The sequence below is a fragment of the Panonychus citri genome, unplaced genomic scaffold (assembly GCF_014898815.1).
Source record: "Panonychus citri isolate SS breed McGregor unplaced genomic scaffold, ASM1489881v1 Contig00077, whole genome shotgun sequence".
Lineage (NCBI taxonomy): Eukaryota > Metazoa > Arthropoda > Arachnida > Trombidiformes > Tetranychidae > Panonychus > Panonychus citri.
Window position 1 is genome coordinate 295405 of NW_026515482.1, and position 18081 is coordinate 313485.

Consider the following 18081-nt stretch of genomic DNA (forward strand, 5'->3'; position numbering starts at 1 on the left):
AAGAGAGAGAGAGAGAGAGAGAGAGAGAGATAGAAAGAATGAGAGAGAGAGAGCGAGAGAGCGAGGAATTGAATCGAGATACCATTTGATTTGGTTTACAATTTGAACTTAAATGTGTAATCAAATAATTGTTGATTGTTGGTAAACTACATGAGGATGATGATTATGATGATGATTAAATGTAATTTAATGTAATCAAAGTTTATGTTTTAAGTTAAACATTTTTTTTTATAATACGTTGATTAGTGGGAATTGTAATCAAATTAATTCTCAAGTGGATTCAATTATTTGTCTCATTTTTGTTAATTGGTTATTATTTTTGTTGATGGTGTTGTTGTTGTTGTTGCTGTTGTTGTTGGTGTTGGTGTTGATGTTGGTGTTGGTTGATTTTTCAGTTAGGATAAGGCTGCATAGGGTAATGAGTACCGATCATAGCAGCTGTCTGTTGTTGGATACCTTGACCTAGGGGATTTTGATGATGCGATGCGGCAGCAATGTGATGCGGTTGTCCACCGGCGGCAGAAGCAGCTGATCCAGCACCTCCAGGCATTCCTGCTGCAGCTCCTTGCCAAGCCATTTGCATTCCAACAGCGGCAGCCGCTGCAGCAGCAGCATTAAAACCTGCCGCTGAGGTACCAGTTGGAGCATTATAGTATTGACCACAGGGGTATGTTTGAATGGGCTGTAGATTTGAGGCTGCAGCAGCGGCACCGGCTGGATTGAAAGATCCTTGCATTTGTGGATAGCCTTGAGCGTACCAGTAGCCCATCTGATGAAAAGGATAAGTATATTGTGCTGCAACTGCATTAGCTGTTGGTACCTGATTTGATGGATCTCCTGTCTCTTTGCCCCAAGAACATTTAACTGCTTGTCCAGCTATTTCGGTATTATGGGTTGCCACGATTGCAGAAGCGGCTGCCTCTTTAGTAGCAAATTTAATAAAAGCATAACCTTTCTCCTTGAAGGTGCGAATCTCTTGAATCATTCCAAAATGTGAGAAAGTCTTTTGAATTAGCTCATCACTGAGACCTTGTAAAATACCACCACAGTACACGGTACAATTTGATGGACTTGATTGTTGGTAAACTTCGTCGAATGATAAATGTTTACTGCTGGAAGTTGGCTGTATATCGGTACTACCTCTGGTAGGTGGTTTCCTAGTTGCCCAATTGGTTCGAATGGCTCGTGATCCTAACCATTGTCCATTCATGGTGGCAATGGCTGTCTCGGCATCGGTTTTTTTAACAAATGAAACAAATCCATATCCCTTACTTTTAAGAGATTGAGGATCTCGGACGACTCGACAATCTGAAATCTCACCAAAAGGAGCAAAAGCCTCCCTCAATTGTTGTGTCTCTATTTCCGGACTTAAGTCACCAACAAAAATGTGATAATGTTTACTGGTATCTTGTTTAGGTCCTGAGGCTCCTGGAGAAGTTGCCCAATTGACTTTCAATTCTTTACCAAGACACAATCTTTTGTTCATTGTTAATAGGGCATTGGATGCAGCTGAATGTTCCGCAAATTCAACAAAACAATATGGATCATTGCCCGGCTCATGGATTATCTTAACATTGGTCACTTTACCCAGCGAACCAAATAAAGCTGCTATCAATTCATCACTAACCTGTGGATCCAGGTTACCAACATAAAGTGTTCGAGGCAAATCATTTAGATGATGATTATTACCAAGGGTTATTAAAGATGCTGTCGACATCTCATTTAAGTTTGTGTGGTTGTTGGTGTTTGAGCCCTCCATTTTGCTTGAGAACTTAAAACCCACGTATAGTGGGGTTAGACACTTTGTTGATGTTTAAATGTTTCAATCTAAACAATTCTTTATATTGGCAGAATAACGTGCACAGTAAACAAATATCATGTGAAAGACTGGGTAGGAGATGAGAATGGAACAAAAAATTAAATAAATAATGACTGATAAAAAATAAATCACAAACAATTTTGTCAATTAAACCAATTGTTAATTTTTTCTTAACCTTCTCCAGCAAGAAAACCAAGCCAAAAGCGCAGGCATTGAGACAATTGAAAAGAGAGAATCGAAAAAGTTGTTCCTTCGACTACGAGATGGCAGCACTTTTTTTCTATCGATTTTTTCATTTTTTTTGTGTTTCAAATTCAAAGTGGTTTTTGTTGATTAATTGTTTAATTAATTATGACGGTTAATTGCTCTCGCTATTTTATACATTTGTGTTTACATTGATTGACATTTCGATTCTCACTTACATTCTATTCTTATCTTTTTGTCTCACCGGCACTTTGACGTTTGTTCTTTTTCTCTGTCTTTGCCACTTGTTTGATGAGAATTTTTCATCAATCTCTTTCTTTTGCTGGTCAATTATTTTTTTGAATTTTTTTTTCTTTTCTCTCTTTCTCTCTGTTGATATCTCTTTCTTGGTGGAAATTTAACTTTTCCATGATTAGTGGACCTGTTTTACCTCCAATGGATATTGGTGGAAATTTTGTCTCTACTTCCAAAACCAGTAACATTAAATCCCTTCTCTTGGAAGCTTGGAGACAACGATGGAGCCCAATTGATTGGGCTGTCAACATTAAACGAGTTCTGCCTCGTGGGGTTAGCGGTGATGTTTATGACCTTTCCAATTGTATCCTGATTCAAGCACTCATTGGACCAGCTCCTAATCCATTGTTTATCTCATATCTCAATCATTGTATCAGTTCACATGTTGTTTCTTATGGAGCTGTTCTTTCATCTATTTCCAAGTATCAAGAATTCAGTAAATCACAATGCATCATATGTTTATTAGGTGAGATTTATCCTTCTATTTAACATGCTTACTATTTATCATCCACTCGAAAACATATCTCTCCCTCTCTGATAGTGGTTGTCAAGCGATTCCAATCTCGAGATTTGTATCCTTTTGGAGGAAAAGATAGTTAATCATATGTTTGCTGTTCAATTTTACCGGCATTTTAATCTAATATTAATTGTTTGTTATTTTTTATCTTCTCTTTTTTATTTAAACAACAGATTTATGCAATGATTTAAAGAAAAGGATAAATTGCTATGGGAATGAAGAGGAATGCATATCACTTTGTAAAGCTATTGTAGCCTTGGCCCATTGGCTGTTTTCGGGTCTACATCATGCACTAATTAAAATAACCGAGCTCAAATCAAGTGCCTCTAATCAAAACACTAATCAATTTGGTAACCTTGGTCATCATGGTTCATATGTCGCTTTAAGTGGTTCCCTAGGTGCATCTGGAGCTGCTTCAATTGCAGGAACAAACTCACAACTCAACGAATTCATTTCTATCGTGGAAAAATCCTGTGATGTCTTATCATTCATCTCAACTTCATCATTTATTAAATCCCTTTTTCACGTTGGAAAGATGGAAGATCAATCAATTTATTCTCAGCTCGTCACCAAAGCAAATAAGGTTGAATTACTTTTAAATCAATCTTCCGGTCCATCATCATGTCTCCCATCAACTTTAACCAATGCTAAAGAGTTATCAGATATTATGGTTAAATTTTTAAATACTGCTGAATGGAATAATCTTGATCCAGCCATTGTTGCGACTGAAATTCTCGCTGCCCGTGAATTGGCCAAAGGTCCAATGATCCATTGTTCATCACCTTCAAGTCTTTTCGCTCAAAGTTGCAATGCAATCATCGCTATAAACGCTATTCTATATCCGACAAATGAAATTAAAGCTTTCGCCAGACAGATCTCACTTGTTGCTAAATTCAATGATATTCCATACGCTGAAGTCTGTCTTGAGATCGTTCGTTCATGTTTCATTGGTTTAGTTGATTCAGCATCTTCCGACCTTAAATTAGATGAAGATCTCAAGTGGGGAGCTTTCACATTTCTCAAAGTTCCTCTCATATTTGTGGAACTTGATTCACCCAAAATGGACAAAAAGACTCTCAGTATTGAACTTGAAAAGGGCTTGGATAAACTTCTTATGTTCACACCTTTACTTGACTTGACAGATTCTAAATCTAATTGTGATTGTCTTGATTTATTTACTAAAGAACTTTGTGCAGCCGAAGACACAATCGAAACATCATCATCACAGAAGCACAGAATTTTAACTGCTGAGCAGAAAAATCGTATCATGACCCGGCGACATAAAGATTCTCATAAATTAAAAGACAAAATGATTGGTCAAAATTCAAATTCTGTTGGTCAAGGTGCCAGTCTCATCTTAAAAGCCGAACCGACGGTAAAATCGATATTTAAAACATTAGATCATGATTATTCAAAGAATCAGGATGGACTTTTGGGTGTTCTCAATCACATGGTCGGTAAAAGTAAAATGCTTCAACTTATTCTTAATGCTGCTGCTGCTAATGGAAATTTAAAAAGTTTCACCATTAAATTGATTGAATTCAACGAAGCAAACAAACAGATCAATGGGGAAGGTGGTAAACAATCGCAGACTCGAGCACTTCTATTCGATATCACCTTTCTGATGCTTTGTCATATTGTCCAAAATTATGGAAGTGATTTTATTACTCAAAATTCTGAAACAAATGATTCTTTCTTTGCAACTTGGTGCGCTCAATTCTTACCAGAAGGAGGTAAATATCGCTCTCCGGATGTCCTTCTTTCTAATTGTGATCCAATCAAGGTAGACAATCTACTCTCACAATTTGCTTCACCCGATTTCGAATTGAAAACTAGTCTCGTTAAATGGCATGAAGTTTGCATCAATGCTCCCGCCGCGATCAAAGAAGTACTTTTAGCCTGGGAACATGGGATCATCACAACAGAAAATGTGAAAACGATATTAGACAATGTAAAAAGTAAAATGTGTTGTCTTCCTGTGGTCATTTCTGCCTGGTTATCATCCTACATAAATACCCTACCTCATGATGAAAGGATAAAACCAATGACTATGATACAACAATTTATGAGTCCGTCATCTTTTCGAGAAACAACTGGATCAGGATCATCGAGTAACAATCTATCTAATAGCGGGAATACTGTTAACAACAATAATAATAATAACAATAACAATGCAACAGGAGGAGGAGCAAGTGGTAGCGGAAGTGGAAACAGTTCAACCGGTTCGGTTGAAGGCAATGCTTCATCTAATGAACCCACCAACACTTACTATACAGAAAGGTCAATGTTAATGTCTAACATAATCAAGAAAATGTTCTGGAATTTGCATCTAACTAATCAAACAAAAGGTAAAGGCGCTTTATCGGCGATTCCTCATGGATTAACATCGGATAAAGCTCTTTGGGAATTATTGGAAGATATTTTTCTCTCGGCTCACAGTCGATCCTGGCTTGACCAGCGAGATGTTTATAATGTTGACACTGTTTTTTGTGTTGGTGGACCAAACTGGTTTGTCGAGTCGTTGCTCCGTTTATTGCTCAAGTTTGACCATTCCACCGAATTGAATAAAGCCGTTGGATTAATTTATGGCCTTTTCCATCTGGACATTGAACAATGTGCACTCGCTTTACTCGCCAATGGTTTAGTTGGTTATATTTTAAATGAAAACAAACAAGAAGCTCTAACCGAACCCAAAGCATCAGCTTTGGCAAAGTTAACTGTCATGACGATTCTTGCTGCTCTCTCAGAATCTGAAGAAAGACGTTCCACCGATTCAATAATCAGTCTTAAGAGACATGGTTATCAGCGAGATGTTTTCATGGAGTTTGTCCCCATGGAAATTGATCCCAATAAGATGAACAACATTAATCACAATAATGAGCGACCCAATAAGATGAGACGTTTTGAAACCTCAGGATCTTTAAATATCCAAATTGAAGACACACCATTTTTGTATGCCATGAATCAACAATCTGTTGATCCTCGAATTTTAAACGAACCTTTGACTAAAGCAATAGCAGATCTACTTCGATTATTCAGTACCATCATTTCCGATTCCATCGTCTCTCAGCGAACATTATTCCCTCTCATTTTTTTGGAACAACTAATTCTTTGTGGTAAACAGGATTCACACAAAATACTACAATTTTTGCCTTTTCAAGCAATCATGAGACTAATTAAAATGATGCCTGGATCATTATCATATGAATTTTTACTCTCTATCAGTAATCTACAAACACCTAAGGCTCGAAAAATTGTCGCTCGAGCTCTATGCCAATTGAAAACGGCGAAAGTAGATATGCCAAGATGTTCCTCTTAAACCAAGCAAAAGTATTTAAATTGTCTCTCTCTCTCTCTCTCTCTCTCTCTCTCTCTCTCTCTCTCTCTCTCTCTCTCTCTCTCTTCATTCATTTTTAAAATAGTTAATACTTATAACCGATGTGAGATAAAACAAATAAAACATTTTCGATTTAAATGACAATTTTTTAATAAAATTCAAGTCCACTTTTTAAATTCACAGCCATTTGGTGGTTTGACACTTGTTTGTCCTCGGCCCACTTCATTCCAATTGGTACTCAGTACGGTTCCACCGCTTTCGGTAAAGCTCTTGACCATCGCTCTTCTCACTTCATCCGTTCCCTGAGAATAAATTTCTTTAAAAAGATCATCTGCTGATTTTTCCTCTTCATCCTCCGCAAGAAGCTCTTTAACTATATTATCCCAATCTTTTTGCGCATTTTTCTTAGCCGTTCCTGAGGCCACTGTCGAAGTTGACTGTTTACTACTGGAAGTGGGTTGTATATCGGTGCTACCGCTGGCAGGTTGTTTGCTATTGTTTAAGTTTGTGTGATTGTCGGTGTTTGAGCCCTCCATTTTGCTTGAGAACTTAAAACCCACGTATAGTGGGGTTAGACACTTTGTTGATGTTTAAATGTTTCAATCTAAACAATTCTTTATATTGGCAGAATAACGTGCACAGTAAACAAATATCATGTGAAAGACTGGGTAGGAGATGAGAATGGAACAAAAAATTAAATAAATAATGACTGATAAAAAATAAATCACAAACAATTTTGTCAATTAAACCAATTGTTGATTTTTTGAGAGAGAAATCTTAACCTTATCCAAAAGCGCAGGCATTGAGACAATTGAAAAGAGAGAATCGAAAAAGTTGTTCCTTCGACTACGAGATGGCAGCACTTTTTTCTCTCGATTTTCTGTTTCAAATTCAAATTCAAAGTGATTTTTCTTAATTAATTGTTCCCATTTAATTAATTATGACGGTTAATTTCTCACGCTATTTTATAAATTTGTGTTTGCATTGATTCCCGTTTCTATTCTCACTCACATTCTATTCTTATCTTTTTGTCACCGGCACTTTGACGTTTGTTCTTTTTCTCTGTCTTTGCCACTTGTTTGATGAGAATTTTCATCAATCTCTTTCTTTTGCTGGTCAATTCTTTTGATATTCAATTTACATGGATAACTCTCCTTCATCATCTATTCAAGCAAATGTAACTGTCAAAATAGCAAATTCTACTTCTTCTTCACCATCATCTCTTCAAGCCAGTGCATCTTTGAATCTCGCCTCATCACCTCCATCACCTTCGCAAGATGCAGTTGACGATCGCTTGACATGTTATCATTGCCGAGATCATCCATTCGCCATTGGTTATTCGGAAATAGTGAAAAAATATCTTAAAAATCCAGAATTGATCACCGCCACAAATAAAAAAGAAAGAGATGAAATAATTGATAAATTAATTGAAAAGTACGGGCTTCCTGTTTGTTGTTGTTGTGCTCAATACGATGTTTAAAATGAGCGCGCTCAATAAAAAAGCTATTCTGCTATCAAAATAATTCCGTTTTTTAAATTCAAAAATTCCAATCAAAATGAGTGATTTATTTATTTTATCTTTTAATCTTTATAAAAAACGTCTTTTTTACTCTTCACTTGAATATGTTTACCAAAACTTTCACCAAAGTAACCTTTGTATCAACTTTTTTCAGGAATTGTCTCCAAGTGATTGTTCTGCAATAAATCAAACATTTGGACAACAGGACAATATGCAAGAGGATATAATTAATTACAGGACCTTTGTAACATCCCATTCTTCCCCTTCACTTTACTCATCGCTAATTGTATTTCCAAAGAATTAAAAACGGGCCCTGTTCAAACTTTTAATTGTGGTCGTGGTGATATCCTGGTTAATATCCACACAACTATACGAGGAGCACAGTTTCACAGGATTGGAGTAATTAACCTCCACAAAACCGAAAAATTTGAAGGCGGCCAGTTTTGGTTTCTGGCTACACTTTGGGCAACAATTGAAAGATTGAAATCTGGTGGAATTGATTCTGTGGGAACTTTTTTCGGCGCGGTGGATAGTGTAATCATCGGTGGAGATTTTAATGTATATTATAAACCGGAGGCGGAAGAGCGGTCAGCCTTGTTATATTATTTAATGGTACAAAGTCAAATGGTGTCACTAATGACTGATCCAACTTATGGGTCCAAATTTTATGACCAAATTTGGTTCAGCAACAATTTAAGACCAAAATCAAGTAACGTTTTCCGTCCTCCCCCCGATCAATCTGACCATGAGCCAGTCAGTTGTAATTAATAACTCTAGCGAACAATTTTAATTTATCTCTTACTGAATAATCAATCAAGAATAATAAACATGATGATGGCGTAGAAGAAAAACACTAGATACTTGATTAAAATGTCTTTATAATTACAAGAATCCCGATGATCATTGGAAAGTAAATTTTGTCACGAATATGAAAACATTAACCATTGATGATTACGAACATCAAATAAAAAGTTAATCATGATAATAAAAAAGAGGATAAAAATAAATAATTGTAAACATGTAACAATCAACGGACTTTATTACATTTGGTTGTTTATTTGGAATACAATTTGTTGGTAAACATTAGATTAGAACATAATTAAACTAAATTAAAGTTGATTAGTTGTTGTTGTTTTCTTTTCCCTCTTTCGATCAGTCCAATTAAATTGATTATTTTTTACTTTTACCTTCATGATTATGATGATCGTCGTCACAATTATCATCATGTTTATCATCAATATCTTCATGTTCACCCGATTCCTCTGAACTTGATGATGGATTCACATCATCAGTCTCATTTTCAAATGCTGGACTCCCACCAGTTAATTGTAATTCACTTTCAATTGTTGACCATGGGGATAAACTGTAACAATTTGATTCTCTCACTTGATTAACAATTAAGATCATCACAATCAAACTAATCGACAATAACTTTGATTTCACCATAATAATAATTTTCCTTTACAATTAACTAATTATTTAGACTTTGAATATTCACTTACAATTAACTAATGATTGTGATGATCAATTTGCTTTTTTTTTATATATTAAGTTAAATTTCATTTGTAAATATTTAATTTAATTTGATTTTTTTTCTCCTTTCATTGTGAATTATCAAATTCTCATTTCTAATTACTTATTAATGGAACAACGAAAAATTTAATCCCAACCAATTGTTTATTCAGCTTTATTGTTAATAAAAACATTGACAATCAATTACTGTTAATTTGATAATTTGTTTTCTAAATTCAATTAAACAAAAAAAGTTAATTAAAGAAAAAAGTGATTAGTTTTTATAGTTAGCAATTAAATAATTTTCACTTTCAACTCAACAATTACAATCAAGAAAAAAAATCCAGAGAGGAAGAGAAAGAGACAATTAATCAACTAATTAATTGATTTACATCACAAACTAAATCAAAAAACTTCAATCAAACACAATAGATGGCGCTGTTCATGTAAATTAATTCAATCAAATGTTTGAAAATTTAAATTGTTCATTAATTAAAATTAAACCTTTCAAAGTAATCATTTGATTGATAATTTTCAATCATTTCAACAATGAAATTTAGGTAAATCATACAATCGAGCAACAATTCATCAGTGTGTACATAAAGCTGATTAGTATAATTTTTAAATCTAAAATGTGATGAAAACATAAAAAACGGATAGAAAGCTAATTAATTTATATGACAATTATAAAGATATTATCATGATAATGTTGATCGTTAGTTAACTAATCACATTCACTAATAATAGTAATGGAGGTTATAAGTTAATGTTTTCTTACCTGAGTCACATTTTGTTTATTTATATTTGTTGTATTTGGTTGCGAGTTGTTAGTAAGTAATAAGCATAATTTACCTCTATATTTATCATCATTATCATCATAAGCATCATCTTATTAATACCATAGATTATTACCTTGTGAAAGAGCATGATAATGCTCAGATTCATTGTGTAAGGTGTTCGAGAGTTGGAAAAAAACATTAGAACTTTTTTTTTTGCTGTTCGAGATCCACAGAGAAAAAAATCAAAGTGAGAATATGTTTTTCATGTTTGACTGGATGATAAGACATTATCATCATTAATAATATCAATATGATCAGTTAATCATTATTCAATCATGTCGATTATTAATCGGATTTGATTAACATGAAAACATTAATTATTGTGTTTACGGAACAAGTTGCAAACTATTTGATAAGATTGTTGTTGTGATACTTATGATGATGACGATGATTAACTTGACTGATATTTTCATGTTGGAATTAATTTTTTAATTTTTAAATTGATTTTCCGATGATTGTAAGGGAAAAAGACGCGAAATTTATGTTACAATTGGTGGGAGAAATTAGTGATTAAGAAACGTGATTATGATGATTTGAATTCTGACAAAATATCAATCAGAATTGTTTTATTTTTCACTTGACAATTAGTGTTGACAGTTGTACTTTTGTTGATTTTCTAATTGATTTTATCCAAAAAGAAATGAAACAAAAAGTTATGAGTTTGAAATTTGACATTGAGTTGACATTTCAAAGAGTAAAGGTTTGTTGTTGATGGACAATCGATTGACCATCAGATGAAAAGGTTTGATGATCAAGAAAAGAGAGAGAGAGAGAGAGAAAAAGGTGACAAGATGATGAAGATGATGAATGATGGAAATGTCGATATTAGCAATATCCATGTTTCTACACATAATTAATTAGAATGAGTTAGGAAAAAAAATACACATTCAGAGAGAGAGAGAGAGAGATGAAAAGAAAGAAGCAATTAAATGACAATTAGATGAACAATTATCATTAAATGAAGATAATAAATTAACAAATGATTATATATTCAAATGAATCATGATCATGATGATATTCAACAAATAAAACAAAAAGGATCAAAGATGATAAACAGAGAGAGAGAGAGAGAGAGAGAGAGAAGAGATAAAAGATTCATGATGATATAAAGATGATAATAATGACGATGAAGGGGATAATTGCCATGATTAGTTAAATGATGAAGATGAATATGGATCATGATTTGTTAGTCTTGTAGTTTTTTACATTATCATCACCGAGAATCATCAAGATTAAGATGAAAAGAAAGGTAAGATTGCATTGATTTATTTGTCTTCTTCACATTTATATGACTAATAACCAAACTCAATAATCATAATGATAATAGTAAATAGTAATAATATAATAGCAATAATCATTCATATTCATTTACGTTTGCTTAGCAATTTACTATCTCTTTGTATCATCATCATTAATAATCTGTTATTATTATTGTTATGATTAACATTTTCTGTATTGTCTCAATCAAGACAGTTTCATTTTCAAGATTATTACAATTCTAATGTTAATCATAATCACAATAATAATCATGATAATGATCATGTTAATGATGAAGGTGAGAGAGACAATCTGATTTCTGTACAATTTATATTCGGGACAAGAAAAAGGATGAACAAATTGTATTTATATTATATATTGATGTCTTTGTTAATTGTGGTTAAATTTAGCATTTAATTGCTTCTCGATTCATATGATATTAATTAAATATATATTAATGTACATATCAAGATTTGATTGCTTCATTATTTTTCATGGTTTAAAACTCAATTAGTACAGGGTGACAATTAATATGTGACTTTTTTGAAACTCTCCCTATTTTCGCATACTTTTTTTTGAGCAAAGTAATTATATCATAAAATTACCTTAATTAGCTAAAGTTTTGTTTTCCGTTTCCTTTTTAGAAAAAAAATTGGTCAAATTCGAGTTATGGCCAAAATTCGACGAAATTTGTCTTAATTTTCGGGATTTTCATGATTTCTAATATTTGCAATAACTTTTCTATTTGTTACTTTTTTCTGCAGATTTTTTCTGAGTTTCTTGCTTTTATTGTTCTAAACTCATCATTGAATTACCATAGAATTAATTCAACACTGAACGCCATAATCGAAAAAAGAATATTTTTTACTAGGGCTTTACTGTAGCATATTTATAGCCATTGCGAAGTATCGAAAAATATTTCAACATTTTGCAAACATAATTCTAAAACTTCAGTTTATTAGCTATCTAACCATATATAATATTTAATGAATACTCAAGATATAAGAAAATTAGAGGGGGTACGAAAAAAGTCACATATTAATTGTCACTCTGTATTATATAAGTTGCAGTTTTCTCAATCAATTTTTATCATCATTATTGTGTAATTATTAGTATTTGGTATTCAATTAACTTTATTATTGTTGCCAGTAGATTGCAGCAATTTATGTTAATATTATTTACTATATATTATATACTATTAATATTATCATCATTCTTTATGCTTGTTTTTTTATAGTTTATCCTTTTATACCAAATATCATATCTGGTATATAAATGATGAGCTTGATTTTGATCTAGTTTTTCATTCAATTGAATAAAAAATTAGGAGGAGGAGGAAAAGGATGAAGGAGATGAGGATGAGGATGAGGATGGGGATGAGGATGAAGGAGTTAACAACTCTTTGGTTGTTAGGTTTGAATTTTATACAGAAAAAGGGAGGGATCAGGCAGGGGTGGAGTGGATTTCAAGTTTACAATTTAAATTGTGAATGGGGAGTGATGATGTTTGATGATGATAAGGAAAGATAGAAACTATGAATGAGTGTGTGTGGTTAAGTGTATTATCATTTAACATTAACAGTGAGATAGGAAAAAAGTCAACTGAAATTACAACAACTAATTAATTAGGGTAATTAAGTTGATGATAATTTTTACCACCAAAAGGAAATCGTATGGGAAAACTGTTGATTAGTTAGTCTAATTATCTAATTGATTAATTTTTTGTACGTTCATGGTTAGTTTGTCATTTGGATAATCAGGGTTTAATTGAGGTAAAAGTAATTAGATAATTAGATCAGAACTAGAAATTATCATATGAAAAACTGTTTATGTGACTTATTGAAGATTTGGTTGTGTGTGTGATTTGCTTAAGGGAATAAGTTGAGGAAAAGGTCATTGGAAGAGTGGATGATGTTGATGATGAAAAATGATGGAGGGTGAGAGAATAGAGAAGTTAATTAGATGATTTAAGATAATTATCATGTCATGATTACGGATGATGATTATGAATGATTTTTCCTGATTTCTTGTGTTTTTTTTCTGGTAAAATTTGTTGCATCTCACTCTCTCTCTTTTATTCATCAATATCCGAAGGCATCGGACTATTTAGAGGACTATTACTTAATCCACCGGAGGCCATTGATAGACTATGGTGGAAGGGTGAACCTGATCCATTTGGAATGGGTGAAGTTCCTGATGAATTGGGAGGTGGATTGATACGTTTCTCTTTTTGCCTTCGATTACAAAACCAAACTCGAACTACCTCTTTCTCCATGCAAAGGGAACCTGCAAGCATAGTTATTTCTTCTGAAGTTGGTTTAGGATTTGAGATGAATGCTTTTTCTAGGGCGACACGAACTGTTGTCTCGATGCTCGTGCGTTTCTTTCGCCTTCGTCCAATTGCATCAGCTGATGCCTGAGATGATGACATGACTCCTGGATTGGTAAGTGAAGCATCCGCATCCTTTAACCATCTCTCCAAAAGAGGCTTTAATTTGCACATATTCTTAAAGCTAAGGTTAAGAGCTTCAAATCGGCTAATTGTTGTCTGACTGAAATCGTTACCATACAATTTACCCATCGCCAGGCCAACATCTCCTTGGGTATAACCTAAATTTCAATAAACATAAACAGATAAATAATCAAGTCCAAACATTGGCCAACAAATCATTATATTGATACTTAATCTTCACAATTTAAGTCAGATAATTATACCTAGTAAACCCAAACAATTATCAAATATATTGCTAATATAAACTAACTACATGTTACCTCAGAAATGTGATTAACTTTCAATACTAAATCATTGGTTGAAATTACATCAAAATTTTCCCTCATTTTATTCAACGAGCGAAAAAAAAAGTTCATTTCTCACGTGACTTAATTGTTGATAAAATTGATACAAATATAAAAAAAAAGTTAATTCTAATTCTAATAATATAATTTAGAAGGAATAAAAAAAAGGAAAATTATTCCAAATAGTTTATTAATGATTCTTACCCTTACTGTTCATTGATCTGAAATATATAATATTTCATGAATCAGGAACTTTCATTTTCTCATATACATGAAATGAAATATATTGCTATTAATTCAAAATGAGAACATGATGATATCAATTATATAGTTAATCTTAAGTGATTTAATTTGATTAAGATGGAGATGAAGTAAAACTAAATGCTGGTGAAAAACAGAAAAGTTAATCATATTGTTAATGATTAGCTGAAAATCAGATTATTCCAATTTACATGAGAAATCAGAATTTATCATGGAAAATTATTACTCTTTCAATTGGAATAGTTAATTTTACATGTTAACAATATTATATAGAAAATACTGTTAATCAGAATGATCAACATCATGATTTCTGGATAATATTAATATTCTCATAATCATTAATATATTTTTTCTTGTCTTCATATAACTAATGATTAAAGGAAACTTATATATTCTAATGAATAAAGTTCCAACTATTAGATTAATCCGGTTTGTTAATGTGTCTTGTTATTAATGGCTGTTTCTTCAATGTTTAGGTAACATTGTTATTCAAGATTAATCAATAATTATTATTTCTTGGTTTCTTTTGATTATAATGCTAATCAACATTCAAGTGATTTGTTTACAAGGGAAAGAGAGAGAGAGAGAGAGAGACAAGTAACAATAATAAGAAGTTAATTGTCATTTAGATTGATTAATATGAATAGGAGAATATAACAAATGTAGATTGTTGATTGTTGACTGAGAATCGAATTTAATTTCTTACCCAATTTGATTCTTCGTTGTTTAAACATTTTAGCAAATTGTTCCAATTCTTCAAGATCTGTCATCTCTTCAGGACTTGTTTCAGTTCGTGATCGTATTGATGTTATTTGATGATGATTGGAATTAGATGAAGATGATGAGGATGCTGAAGATGCAGATGAAAGTGGATCATTTAAACCATTCATGATATTGTGATGATTAACCAAATTGATAACTTTATTTTGATTGCAAAGGATGTCCGATGATGAGCCATTTCGTTGGTTTAATTTAGTCTGATTATTGTTACCATTACTGAAACCATTGTTATTATTACTATTGTTGATAGTATTATTATTGCCGTTGGTGACATGATGATGATGGTGATGATGATTGTTGTTTAAAGTACTATTATTTTGATTACCATTTAAAGTTGAATTAGCTGCCACTGAGGACATTAATTGGCTAACTTTCATGTTAGATGATAAATTGTTGGGTAAAGATGAAGATGAGATAAAAGATGAAGATAATGAGGTTGATGATGAGGTTGTCGGAGATGGACTTTGGGCCGAAGGTGAAGTAATTGTAGTTGCGATAGCATTTGCCATTGATCCCGTTGGTGTAATAATCGTTGTCGGTGTATCACGTCCAGTATTCATTGAATTAACTAATGATTTAGTTGATTGTGAACCAAGTAAACGGTTAATTTGTTGTTGGGCTGTTTCTTTAATTGTTAAAGGTGACCTACGATCAGATATTATTGGACTTGATTTTCTAGTATCACCTTTAGTGTTACGATGATGTTGATGGTGATGATGATTATGATTATGATCACCATTATGGAAAGGTGTATTAACCGTGATTGATAAATTAGTTTGATGGGAATGATGTTGTTGTTGTTGTTGTTGGTGATGATTAGATATTGATGATGATGAAGATTTGGTTTGTGGTGAACATTCCTGAGATCCTAATGAGGATGAAGATGCTGATGATGGCGATGAATTGGTTGAAGATAATGATGATGATCCATTAATACCAAGTGATTCTTGTAATTGTTGTAATTGTTGAGCTGCAACAGCAACTTGAGGCAAAGACATTCCATGTCCAGCTAAGGTTTGTAGGGTTTGCTGAAGGTAACCTTGTTCAACCTGTCGACACAATTTCATTTCATTCAATTAGATTAACCAACAAATTAATTATTCAACAAAGTTAATCTAATGAGCATCTCATTGATTACAAGGGTATAAATATATTTACCTGATTCTGTAATAACATTGCCTGTAAATTAGGAGCCAATTGTCCAGTTGATTGAAGGAGGATTAACTGTTGAAGGCTTTGTAAATTTTGTTGTTGTTGTTGAAGTTGTTGTTGGAATTGTTGTAAATCGGTTGCATTTAATGGGAAACCGCCAAGATTAGGAGTTACCGGTATTTGCTATTGTTATGGAAAGACCAAAGATTGAGAGAGAGAGAGAAAAAAAAATTAATTAAGAAACGGTTTAATTGGGAGAGAGAAAGTGATTAAACATTGGAACATGTTTACATTTATATCAACAGGGATAATATTAACTCTTACCTTTGATGTCGCTTGTTGTAATTGTTGAGCTAAAGTTGCTTGTAATAATAATTGTCCTTGAGCTGCTCCAGCAGCGGCCATTAACTGTAAATAATTAAGAAAAACAAATTAAAAACAATCGTAAGTATAAATCAAACCATCAATCTAATCCCAACCAATGGTAATAATTAGAAAGATCAACCAATCAACCCAACGAGGACTCATTATGATTCATCATCAAGAGACAATTTTTTTCATCTTCTGATTTCAACTGAATGTTTTTATTTTTTAATTGTTTTTTTGTTCTTAATTCAATTAATTTAAATTGACAATTAGTTAATTTATCATCTTGATCCATGTTTGGAATCACAATTAAAATTGAATCAATTCAGTTAAAAGGTAAAAAAGAGTTTTCATTTTTTTCTATAAACATATTAACCCTTTAGTGTATAAAGATTTTGTTTAACCTTAACATTTGATTTTCATCTCTTTGCTATTGATTTTTTGTTAATTGGTTTAGAATTTAGATTTTGTTTTGATTGTTTACCTGTGCCAGTTGATTAATTGGTAAATTAGATCCTGTTGTTGCCGCTGCCGCAAGAGCTGCTGCCGCAGTTGAAGCTAATAAATTGGGCGCTGCCAATGAATTTGCTGGTGACCGATTTAAAGATGAAGATGATGATCCAGTTGAAAGGTCATTTGGACCAGTTGAACCATTATCATTACCATTGTTGATTGTATTAGATGGTAAACTGTTATTACTATTATTGTTATTACTACAATTATTATTACAATTGTTTCCATCGATTGAACTAGAGGAAAGATTCTTGGAGCTATTTGTTGTTAAATCAGTTCCACTGGGATTAGGATTACCTGTATTACCTGCTGATTCACCTTTAATACCATTGCCATTTGATCCTCCACTTGAACCACCACCATTACCTTTAAGGTTCAAAGGGATACCCTGTAATTGCTCCAATTGATGTAAATTATTGGCTATTGATGCCGATGTTGTGGCTGCTGATGCATTTGGTGATGAGGATGATAAAGGTGATGAGGCCGGAAGTGGAGATACTGTTGTCGGTGATGATGATCCACCTGAAGATGAAGATGAAGGCAGTAATACTGTTTGATTGGTTATTGTTGATGAGGTTGTTGTTTTAATTGTATTTGAATGTAAACCAGATCCCGATCCTGATCCTGATGAAGAAGATGATGATATTGAAGGTGAATTAAATACACTAGAAACTGGATTAAGGATAACTCGATTAGCTGAATTGAGAGATGTTGACAAAGTGTTGACCAGATTAACTGTTCCATTGGAGGAAGTAAAATGTTTATCATTATAATTTGTTGAGATTAACGTTGTGGTTGATGTTGGTGTTGAAGTATCCATTGAATTATCTCCCATCGTCTACGTTCAAGGAAACAGATAATAAACAGTTAAATGATTAACTCATGAAAATCGTAACATTCAAATGAATTTGTATCA

General features: G+C 32.8%; 4 protein-coding genes across 4 annotated transcripts in view; 1 reads left to right on the forward strand and 3 right to left on the reverse strand.

The window, feature by feature from the left end:
• Window positions 1-163: 163 nt before the first annotated feature.
• LOC128387074 (cytotoxic granule associated RNA binding protein TIA1-like) lies at window positions 164-2011 on the reverse strand. The gene has a single exon (XM_053346221.1). It carries the CDS (start codon window positions 1757-1759, stop codon window positions 392-394), a length of 1368 nt encoding a protein of 455 aa, XP_053202196.1. The 5' UTR covers window positions 1760-2011; the 3' UTR covers window positions 164-391.
• Window positions 2012-2141: 130 nt separating this feature from the next.
• On the forward strand, window positions 2142-6231 carry LOC128387072 (mediator of RNA polymerase II transcription subunit 24-like). Its single transcript, XM_053346218.1, has 2 exons — window positions 2142-2783; window positions 3008-6231. The coding sequence occupies exons 1-2, from the start codon at window positions 2432-2434 to the stop codon at window positions 6151-6153; spliced, it is 3498 nt and encodes a 1165-aa protein (XP_053202193.1). The 5' UTR covers window positions 2142-2431; the 3' UTR covers window positions 6154-6231.
• Window positions 6232-6296: 65 nt separating this feature from the next.
• On the reverse strand, window positions 6297-6979 carry LOC128387075 (uncharacterized). The gene has a single exon (XM_053346223.1). The coding sequence runs from the start codon at window positions 6705-6707 to the stop codon at window positions 6330-6332; it is 378 nt and encodes a 125-aa protein (XP_053202198.1). The 5' UTR covers window positions 6708-6979; the 3' UTR covers window positions 6297-6329.
• A 6126-nt stretch (window positions 6980-13105) lies between these two features.
• Window positions 13106-18081, reverse strand: part of LOC128386918 (putative uncharacterized protein DDB_G0277255) — a 38160-nt gene continuing 33184 nt past the window's right edge. Inside the window, exons 4-8 of the mRNA XM_053346032.1 lie at window positions 17137-18003; window positions 16611-16694; window positions 16293-16469; window positions 15061-16183; window positions 13106-13907 (exon numbers count right to left, since the gene is read on the reverse strand). Of these exons, the coding sequence (XP_053202007.1) occupies window positions 13372-13907; window positions 15061-16183; window positions 16293-16469; window positions 16611-16694; window positions 17137-18003 (2787 nt within the window). The 3' untranslated portion in view covers window positions 13106-13371. The remainder of the gene's footprint in view (window positions 13908-15060; window positions 16184-16292; window positions 16470-16610; window positions 16695-17136; window positions 18004-18081) is intronic.